The 10,869-nt window shown below is 55.4% G+C and overlaps 1 protein-coding gene across 1 annotated transcript in view; it reads right to left on the bottom strand.

Moving 5' to 3' along the window:
- Map3k10 (mitogen-activated protein kinase kinase kinase 10) overlaps nt 1-10,055 on the bottom strand; it is a 15,881-nt gene extending 5,826 nt beyond the window's left edge. The window contains exons 1-4 of the mRNA XM_013032617.1: nt 9,016-10,055; nt 4,369-4,549; nt 714-862; nt 304-479 (exon numbers count right to left, since the gene is read on the bottom strand). Of these exons, the coding sequence (XP_012888071.1) occupies nt 304-479; nt 714-862; nt 4,369-4,549; nt 9,016-9,703 (1,194 nt within the window). The 5' untranslated portion in view covers nt 9,704-10,055. The remainder of the gene's footprint in view (nt 1-303; nt 480-713; nt 863-4,368; nt 4,550-9,015) is intronic.
- Between the last annotated feature and the right edge of the window lie 814 nt (nt 10,056-10,869).

Here is a 10,869-nt window from a genome sequence, read left to right as displayed (position 1 = left end):
CTCTACCACTAGAGCCACAGCACCACTTTCCGTTTTCTGGTGGTTAATTGGAGATAAGAGTCTCACAGACTTTCCTGCCTGGGCTGGCTTTGAACCACGACCCTCAGATCTCAGCCTCCTGAGTAGCTAGGATGACAGGCGTGAGCCATGGGCACCCTGGCCTTGTTCTTACTGTCTTTTCTGAATGTGCAAAAAGATCCTGCTGAACCTGCAGGCTGGGGCCCATGAGGTGGGATTCTGAGCCTCCCAAGGCACCCAACTCAGGGCTCCCGTTCCATCCCCCGCCCTCCATCCCGCATTCACCTTCTCCTTGGTCCGAAGGTCATCAAACATGTGCTGAATCTCCAGCTTCCAGTCTTCCTGCAGTGAGTGGAAGGACTCGAGTGGCATCTGGAACAGGGCTGACTGCTCGATCACTTCCAGCCGCTTCAAGATGCTGCCGAAATCTGGCCGCCCATGTGGGTCAGGGTCCCAGCATTCTGGGGTAGGAAGGAAAGTGATGGGGGGGGGCGCGGGAATCAGCCTGAATGAGGCAGGCAGGGCATCTGGGGACAGCTTGGCACAGAGAAAGGCAGGGAGGGAGCTGCCCAGAGTCAACTGGGTTCCAGCACTTTCTGGGCCCCCACCCCATGATAGTGAGAAGGGAAGAGGTCAGGCCTAAGATCCCCTGCCCCCCTAAGCAAAGCCTACCCTCCCCAGGGGTCCTGGCTTACCCTCCAGGAGGCGGGCAAAGGGCTCGGGGCACGTGGAAGGGATGGGCAGGGTCAGCTTGTTCATGGCCACGCCGTATGCCACAGCCAGGGCATCGATTTCTCGGTAGGGAACCTCACCGGTCAGCAACTCCCACAGCAGCACCCCGAAGCTGCAGGGAGGGAGAGGATGGAATGATAGCACAGCCACCCCAGATCCTCACCCAATGCCCCAGTCCTGCGCCCAGCGTGACCACCCGAATCCTATCTGAGACCCGCTTCTCCAATGAACAAGATGGGCCAGCCAGCCATCTGCTCTTGCCCTTCCCTGGCCCCAGGTTGAACACCTTCAGTAGGACGCCCCCACCCATGCCTACTGGGCAGATCCATCCTTCTGAGCCCCAACTTTTCTAAACACTCAGTCCCCAGCCCAGCCCGGCTTCATCCTGCAGTCACACAGAACAGTAAGATCCCTGTTCTCAGCCCTGGCCTTTGCGCGTGCTGTTCATTCCTTTGATGAAAGCGGCCCTTCCTTGGTGTATCTCAGCTCACATTGCCTCCTCTTCCAGGAAGCCTTCCTTGACTCCACAGCCAGACAAGAGAAGAGGACTTTCTTCTGTATGTCCGCAGGACCCACAGCCCTTACCTCTAAAAAAGTTAACACTATCTTTCACTGAGGAAGGTTTTTTTTTTGGGGGGGGGTCCAGTCATGGGGTCCTGAACTTTGGGCCTGGGCGCTGTCCCTCAGCTCTTCAGCTCAAGGCTAGTGCTCTACCACTTGAGCCACAGCGCCACTTCCAGGTTTTTCCCCCTGCTTATGTGGTGCTGAGGAATCGAACCCAGGGCCTCATGCATGCAAGGCAAACATTCTGCCACTGAGCCACCTTCCCAGCCCCCACTGAGGAAATATTTATTCCAGGCCAGGCACTGTGCCAGGCACGCCGGGTAATCCTCACTACAGCCTGTGAGGCAGAAGGTATTGGTATGATGCCCGTGTTTTGGGGGGAACAGGCACAGGCTCAGAGAGCCCAAGCTGCCCACTCAAGGCCACACAGCCGTCACGTGGTGGAGTCACACTTGGGTTTACCTCTGGCTGACGCCCACCATGCTCAACTCAACAGCTGGCAATCCCAGAGTGGGGAGAACTCACTGTGCGACTGCTATGGGCGTGTCCCCCTTCACCTGGATTCTGGGCACCCGCTGGGCCCTGATCACCACTCCCTAATGTGTGCTACATCCTTGTTCCCTCCTACAAGCCACACGTGCATTCATTTGGCACCTACTGTGCCCAAGGCACTGTTGTTCTAGGCACCAAAACCAGATGGGCAGAGCTGCTGCCTGTGTGCAGCTCCTGTCTGCTTCAGTGACAGCACTGGTGAATTTGAGCTGGGTGTAAGCTGCTTGAAACGATTTCCCATCCTCCTCTGGGGCCAAGGATGCCCAAAGGACTATGGTTCTGGCCGGTGGGATGAAGGAGGGTATAGAAATGTCCTAAAAGAGAAGAGGTGTGCCCCTTTCCTAGCAGTCAGAATGTAGACATAAAAGCTGGGGCTGGCTGGGTGCTGGTGACTCACGCCTGCCATCCTAGCTACTCAGGAGATTGAGATATGAGGGTCACGGTTCAAAGCCACCCTGGGCAGGAATGTCCCTGTGAGCCTCTAATCTCCAATTGACCACCAGAAAACCAGAAGTGGTGCTGTGGCTCAAGTGGTAGAGCATTTGCCTTGAGCTGAAGAGCTCAGGGACAGTGCCCAGGCCCAGAGTTCAAACCTCATGACCAACAAAAAAAAAGCTGGGGCTGAAGTAGCCCTCTCGGGTCATGAGGCAAGCTTGGGAATGGAGGGCATGGTAAAGGAAAGTAACAGAGGTTTTCTCCTGGCGGTGGCAGAAGCCCCCTCATTGCTTGCTCCCTTGTGCCTGCAAACCTCTGGGGATGTTTTTCACAGCCTCAGTGACAGAGGAATGTGGCTGATGTTTGGTGGCTGGGGGCAATGGCTATTTACTGTCTTGAAAAGTACAGGACAGGGCCATGCAAGGAGGGTCACTCTGCCCCACACCACCAACGCTCAGATGAGGAGCCCAGCATAGGATCATCTGTCATGCTGGGTCATCGTCAGCCAGTTAGTCCTGGGCTTTACATGAAGTACAAACTTTGTGTGTGTGTGTGTGGTGCACGTGCACACGCGCGCACACATACAAATTTAGTATGTGAGTTTGAACTCAGATCCTTGCACTGGGTAAGCAAGCACTCTACCACTTGAGCCACACCTTTAGCCCCTTTGGTCTTTTTATTTGGGGTTTCTTTTTTTCATTTTTTGCCAGTCCTGGGGCTTGAACTCAGGGCCTGGGCACTGTTCCTGGGCTGCTTTTGCTCTCTACCACTTGAGCCACACCACCTCTTCCAGACTTTTCTGTTTATGAGGAATTGAATCCAAGGCTTCATGCATGCTAGGCAAGCACTCCACCACTGAGCCATCTTCCCAGCCCCATATTTAGGGTTTCTGTTCCTCCCTGCTGTTGGGTGTCATTGTGAATTCCTGATGTGAGGCCACAGGTGTCCAGAAGCCGCCCTGCTCTAAGGAAGCGGGAGAATCCTGCATTTGCTGTCCTGGCCATCAGTGACCCTGGGAACTGGTGGAACAGCAAATGGGCGACCTAGAGGCCCATGGTAGACAAGTTTCTATTGCTATCACCCATGCTCACTGCCATGGCCTCGTCAGCCTCCTGTCACCACTGTCCCCTAAGATCCGGTGGTTACCCCATAGCCAAGGGAGCTTTTAACATGCTGGATCAGATGGCGTTGCTCACAGGAGTGTCCGAGGGGGCTAATGGCTACATTGCACTGAGTAAACCAGGGGTGCTGAGCCTTGCAGCTCTCAGCCTCATTTCCTGTCCTGCTCCAGCCACACCTTCTGGAACATACCATGCTCCTTGGTGGTGCTCACATTATGAATGGACCCAAAGCCACCCTTTCTCAGAATGGCCTTCACCAGCCATCTACTCCTCGTTCTATATGCCAATACCCTCTGTCTTTTTTTGTTGTTGTTGATTGTGGGGCCTGAACTCTGGGCCTGGGCGCTGTCCCTCAGCTCTTCAGCTCAAGGCTAGCACTCTACCACTTGAGCCACAGCGCCACTTCCGGCTTTTTCCGCTTATGTGATACTGAGAAAGCGAACCCAGGGCTTCATGCATGCAGGGCAAGCACTCTACCACTGAACCACCTTCCCAACCCTTCCCCCCCCACCATCTATCTTTACAACTATCTTACATGCTTCCAAACTTCAAAACCTTTCTTCTCTTAGTGGATTGTGTGTGTGTGCGTGTGTATGCGCGTGCACGCTAGTCTTTGAGCTTGAACTCAGGGCTCTGTCCCAGAACTTTTTTGCTCAAGTTATGAGTCTCATGGGCTTTTTCTGCCTCAACTGGCTCTGAACCATGATCCTTAGATCTCAGCCTCCTGAGTAGCTGGGATCACAGGCATAAACCACCTGCACCTAGCTGGGGACTTTTTTTTTTTCATTCTACTTCAAGTCCCTTCTTGGGGCCACCTCTGTCACAGAGCAGGTAACTGTGTGAGCCTGTCAGTACAGGGCGCTGGAGACACATTCTGCCCCCTTCATTCTCTCCCCCGGTCCTGAGCTCCCCCCAAGCCCTCCCCCTCCTCCCCCCAGCTCAGCACCTCCAGACATCGCTGCTTTTGGAGAAGAGGGAAAGGCGGATGACCTCGGGTGCCATCCAGGCGTAGGTTCCGGCAGCACTCATTTTTGTGGTCTTGTGCCACTCTCGGGCGAGGCCAAAATCCGTGATCTTGAGCACCGTGTCTGCGAGGTTGTGGTTCTCAATGGCCTCCAGGATCAGGACTGGGGACGGGAGTAATAGAAGAAAGTCAGGGTCACCAGACCTGTGGGGACCGTGGGCCAACCTGCCTTGCTGGCTCTCCTCACACCAAGCCCCACTCTGCACAGCATCTTCCTGGCCCCAAACCCCACAAGTCTCTTCACATGCTTTATCCAAGTTCCCTGAGCCCTCTGTCCTCTGCCTGGAGTCTGGGAAACTCAATGAATGGCCAAGAACAAGGGACCAGCAAACCAGAAGGGAAGAATGATTCTCCATTTTAGCCCTATGGTCTTCTAGAGTCCCCAGGGGCCCTAGTGCCACCCCTTCCTGTGTGCCCACTCTGCCAAGTGATTCTACAGCTCTTTCCCCATCTTTTGGCTCTAAACCAGGTAGGATGGGCTCTTAAGAGTCTTTGAGTATCTATTTGACATCTAGAGCTTTTGCTGTTGCCATAACAACATGCCCTGGTCCAAAGATGGGAGATACTGGGGCAAAGCCTCTCTGCTTTACTGCTGCTCCAAGTATACAGGCAGTAGCAAGCAATTGTGTTAAGATAGTTTGTTTTTTGGGGGGTAGTTTTGTTACACAGCATCACTGTGACCAAATCTGACTGATCCATCCACACATATTCAATGTTTACAGCTGATCTAGTCTTTCACAAGAATGGACACTCAGAGAAGTCATTTGATCAAAAGCATATGGCTGACTAGAAAATAGCTGGACACAAGCTATTGCTGTTATCAGACTCTGTCTTTCTGCTACAATATTTGACTATTTCCCCCTCAGAGTGCAGTTCAATGCCTTGTTTTGAATCTCAGCTCTGCTACTTTGATCTTTTGTGTGTGCTAGTCCTGTGGCTTGAACTCAGGGCCTTGCACTCTTGCTTGGCAGTTTTGCTCAAGATTGGCACTCTACCACTTGAATGACAGCTCTATTTCCAGCTTTTTTGGTGGTTCATTGGAGATAAGTGTCTCATGGACTTTTCTGCCTGTGCTGGCTTTGAGCCATAATCCTTAGACTTCAGCCTCCTGAGAAGCTAGGATTACAGGCCTTGGCAGCTGGCTTGGGCTCTGCCACTTATTAGCTTTATAACAATCTATCATTTACCTCACCTTGGAGCCATGACTGATTTCTCCTGTGTTAAACAGGATGACAACCGCAGATCCTATCTAGGATTATAAAGGTTTATTGCCTGAAACTAAGTGTGTTCCTGATGGCTCTGGTTACTAGCCTGTGATGGCCTCAAACTGTTCCTTGTTTTTCCACCTTCTCTACGTCTCTGTCAATTTCCCCAAGTGTGACAAGCATGAGGTTATTCTGTCATGCCCATGGGGCAAATCAAGGAACTGAAGACCAGCGGGACCAGCACACTGCCCACACACTGCCATCTCCTTCTAGAAGCCTCCTGTGATGTCTCGGCATGTGACTATCTCCCCAGGCATTCTCCCTTCTTAGGTCTCCGTCACCTCCCTGCTGTATAAACGCTGTGGCAGATGGAGCTTGCCTTGGCCTTATGCTTTATTTCTGCATCTCCCAAGCTGGGCCTACATCAATCCCCGTTGAAAATCTTATTGCGGCCATGTCATCCCCTGGTCGAAACCTCTACTAGTGCTCATACCATCAGAGGAAACACTTGAGGTGCTCTGTATGGCCTCAGAGTCCTGAGAGCTAGCCCCTGCCCACCTTTCCCACCTCATCTCCTCCCCTCCAGAGGTTCTGGTCTTATGCTTCTCGCCGAGGTCAAGCTCATCCACCTCAGGACCCTTGCCCAGAGTTCTCCTGACCCACAGTCTTCTCTTTGTGAATCTCTGCTCCAACACTGCCTTCCCTGATCAGCAGATCCAAACCGTTCTCTCTGTCCCACCCTTTGCCCGCCTTATTTCGGAGAACTCCTGGTCCCACTGAAAGTCTGGCAATCTCTTTATCCATCCCTTTGTCCACCTACTTATTTGTCAGCAGGTATCATCTAGTCCTCCTTACTAGCATGTAAATCTCATACAGAGAGGGGAGGGGGCTGATCTAGCCTTGCTCACTCCTGTAATCCCAGAGCTTAGGACAATGCTCTGTGCATGGGCACTATTGAACCCAAAGATGAAGGACACCAGATGAGGGGGCTCCTTGGGGAAGGAGAAATGGATATACCATGCTACAGACACCCTGTTTCTGTCTCAGGTATGGAGGAAACCCTCTGTCTCAAGGGGAAACCCTAGTTAAGAACCCCATCTAGGGGCTGGGAAGGTGGTTCAGTGGTAGAGCGCTTGCCTTGCATGCATGAATCCCTGGGTTCGATTCCTCAGCACCACATAAGCAAAAAGAAAAAAGCCGGAAGTGGCTCTGTGGCTCAAGTGGTAGAGCGCTAGCCTTTAGCTGAAGAGCTGAGGGACAGCGCCCAGGCCCAGAGTTCAGGCCCCACGACCGGACCCCCCCCCCAAAAAAAAAAACATCTAGCTGGGCACTGGTGGCTCATGCCTATAATCCTAGCTACTCAGGTGGCTAAGATCTGAGGATCATGGTTCAAAGCCAGCCTAGGGAGGAAAGTCCATGAGACCAGAAGTGGCGCTGTGGCTCCAGTGGTAGAGCACTAGCCTTGAGCTGAAGAGCTGAGGGACAGCGCCCAGACCCAGAGTTCAGAGCATTGTCCAAACAGCAGGGGTAAGGAAGGGCCAGTCCCAGCCTTCAGGAGAAGTCCACCAGCTGTTTCAGAGGAGTTGAAACGTGGGCATCAATGAGGACAGGGCCCGTCTACCTCTGCCTTGCTCAGTGCTCCAGTCTGGGCACAGGCCTGAGCATATATGGGCACCAGGTAGCTATCTGTGAGTGTACACAAGCTGAAGCTGAAGCGAGGGCCACTCTGACTTGTTTGAGGGGCTTGGTTACAGTTGATGCAGCCTAGCAACACACTTGTTTAAAAAACAAAAACAGTGGACAATTTTGATTATGTCAAAGTGGCAAAAATTAGGGAACAGGATGAGTGCTGAGGGCAAAGAAAGACCCTCAGGTTTCTGGGCCTGAGTGTGAATTGCATGAAAACAGGGGTCATGCTGGCCATTTACTGTGGACGCCTCTTTACTTAAGCACACCACCTGGCCTTGCAGATCCCCAGAGAAGGAATGAAGGCATGACTAAGGGAATGAAAGGGAGGGAGAGGGGCAGAACAAGTATGGGAGAGCTAGGAAGTGTACTCCTCTGCGTATGTAGCATATGGCACCCCAGAACTATCTGTGAAAAGAATGAATGAAATGTTAGGGCAGAAACCATGCTTGTGGTTAGTAGCCACCCCTGTATGGCTACTAATTTAATAAATAATATTCACAGGCTGGGAAGGTGGCTCCGTGGTAGAGCGCTTGCCTTGCATGCATGAATCCCTGGGTTCGATTCCTCAGCACCACATAAGCAAAAAGAAAAAAGCCGGAAGTGGCGCTGTGGCTCAAATGGTAGAGCGCTCGCCTTGAGCTGAAGAGCTGAGAGACAGCGCCCAGGCCCAGAGTTCAGGCCCCACAACCGGACCCAAAAAATAAAAATAAAAAAATAAATAATAATCACTAGTGTTCCCAAGTCACTCTGTGGCCCAGATGGGAGTCCTGGGGAACCTTCCCATCCACCTGGGATTCAAGCAACCAATCAATTTGGGGGGAACTTGTAACCAGCCAGGGAGCCTAGAAGCTTCTATATAAGCCACATCCAGTTTGCCTTGGAGGCCTGCCCAGAGGATTTTGGGAAGCCATTAACAACTGGTGAATTTGTCCCTGTGGGAACACGAGGCCATGTCTAGAGTCACTTTTGGTTTTCCTAGCTGGGGACAGAGTGGAGAATGCCGAGTATGTAGAGGCCAAGGATGCTGATGCGCACAGCCAGCAGTATCCAGTGATGACAGTGGTGCCAGAGATGAGAAACCCTGTCTCCAGGTAAGCTAGGTTTGTTTTGTCCGTCTGGCACCATAACTGGATGGTGGGTACCATGAGGGCAGGCTATGTGCACGTCCTGTTGATGGCACGGAATGTAGGGCCTGTCACTGTGTGCATGAAGACATATTTATTGAGCTATTGTGACTGTATCCTGGGAGGCAGTCTGGTCTTCAACATTTTTTTTTCCACCTGTGTGTGGGGGGAGGTATTGGGACTTCAAGGCTCACTTGGCTTTTTTCACTCCAGCCAGGAGCTCTACTACTGGAGCCAGTTGGTTAACTGGAGATAAGAATCTCATAGATGTTTTCTGTCTAGGCTGGTTTTGAACTTGGATCCGCAGATCTCAGCCTCCTGAGCAGCTAGGATTACAGGTGTGACCATCAACGCCAAAAGGGTCTCCAAACTTTCTGAGCCTCCTTAGAGGCAAGGCCGGCCTCACTTGGCCCTGAAGATCTACTGCTGCCCCTCTTTATCCCAAGCACAGTGCCACCTGGTGTCCCTGGTCCTACCTCCCATCACCTAGGCCTGGCCTTGGGAGGTTCTGTGGAAGGGAGTTTGCGGGGGAGGGGGAGGACACCACTTACTGTTGATGGACTTGAGGTCCCGGTGGATGATGGGCACAGGGGCATCATTGTGAAGATAGTTCATGCCCCGGGCCACCTGCACGGCCCAGTTGACCAGTACGTGAGGGGGCACCCGACGTCCTGCCAGCACCCTGCTGAGTGCACCTCCCCTGGCATATTCCATCACCAGGCAGAGATTTGGGGGGCTGAGGCAGGCACCCCTCAGGGCAATGATATTGGGGTGCTGCAGGGCACCAAAAAGCCGGGCCTCCTGGCGCACTTGCTCCGCTGTCACTGCCGGGTCCCGCTCGGGGTCCAGCCGGGCGGCCTTGACGGCTACCTCCTCGCCTTGCCACAGGGCACGATAGACTTTGCCAAAGCCCCCGACGCCGATGATCTCCTCCAACTGCAGCTCATGGAAGGGGATCTCCTGGGGCAGCTGCAGACCCGCGGGCGCCGCAGGTGTGGCGGGGGCCACATAGTTGCTGGGGAAGACGCCCACACGGCCGCTGGGCAGCTGGCCGGTCCACCAGCCTTCATCGCCAGACACCGCACAGTCTTGGGAAAGCACCTGCACGCGATCGCCCCTCCGCAGCGTCAGCTCCTCGTCGCCCACCGCCTCGTAGTCGAACACGGCGGTCCAGACGGGCCCCGCGGGGGTCGAACCCCACTCCTTGGCGGCCGCCCCCTCCTCCTCCTCCTCCTCCATGGGCGGGGGAGGGGCTGCAGGAGGCCGCTTCACACCGGGTGCCCGCGGGATGCTGAGGGCGGGCCCGGGCGGCCAGGGTGGGAGGCGGTCCCTGAGGGTCCACGGGCGCTCCTGGGGGCCATGGTGAGAGGGGGGGCCCTCTGGGGGAGCAGGCAAAGCCCGCCCTGGAAAGGGCAGGGCTGTCCCCTCGGATTCGGCGGTCCCAGCCGGGCGGTGGGGGAGGTGGGGAGGAGGAGAGCCGCAGGTTCACCTGTTCCCACCCCCAGATGTCAGGGCGCTAAGAGGGCCCGGCCCACCCCAGCGTCTGGAATCTCGCCGTGCCCGCCGGTGGGGGCCGAGGGCGAGGGCAGCGGGCAGCCACTCCTCCCCGCGCCTCCCACCCCGCGCAGCTCCACCGGCGGCCCCCGGATTCCGCATCCCGGGCCACGACCGTAAGGGGCCGGGCAGGGATGGCGAGACCCGAGGGGAAGGGGCGGCCGCCCCAGGAAGGGGTGGCGCGCCCCTCGGCCTCCTCACGCGCCGGGTGGTCGAGTAGCTGCCATCTTCCGTACCGGGTTCCAGGTCGGCCCCAGACCCTGCCCCTCCCCCCCCGCCCGCCTGCCTGCCCGCCCGCCGCCCGCCGGCGCGCGCGCCTCTTCCCGGGGGCAGCTGGCAGTGCCGGAGTGACGTAACTGCAGCGCCCGCCGCGATGCCGCCTGGGAGTTGTAGTTCCGCGGGGGGGGGAACCGTGAGGCTTCCAGGCAGTCTCTCAGTCCCCAGCTGTGAGCTGACCTACTCGTCCCCCCGCATCCCACCCCCAATCGCTCGCGGCTCTTCCCCAGGCTGCTGGAGGTGTCGGAATGACGTAATCGCAGCGATGCCGCCTGGGAGTTGTAGTTCCGCGGGCCGTGCGGCCTCCGGTCTGTCTCCCGGACCCTCATTGTGAGCTGCCGGCTGAGATAGGACCCGATGGACGTGTCTTGGGGAGGAAAGCGAGGTGTCGGGTTCTCCTCCTGTATCTGGGGACGCCGAGAGGAAAGGACCAATGGTTCCCCACAGATAGTGAGGACCACATTCTGTGGGGAAAGAGAGGAGTGGGACTCATGCCCCCAAGATGGGGGTGGAGGATAACGCACGCGCTTAGGAAGCCGAAATCTAGGAGCTGAGTGAATGGACAATGCCGCCCG

This window comes from Dipodomys ordii, unplaced genomic scaffold (assembly GCF_000151885.1).
Source record: "Dipodomys ordii isolate 6190 unplaced genomic scaffold, Dord_2.0 Scaffold156, whole genome shotgun sequence".
In the NCBI taxonomy this organism is placed as follows: Eukaryota; Metazoa; Chordata; class Mammalia; order Rodentia; family Heteromyidae; genus Dipodomys; species Dipodomys ordii.
This window is presented reverse-complemented; position numbering and strand designations above follow the sequence as displayed.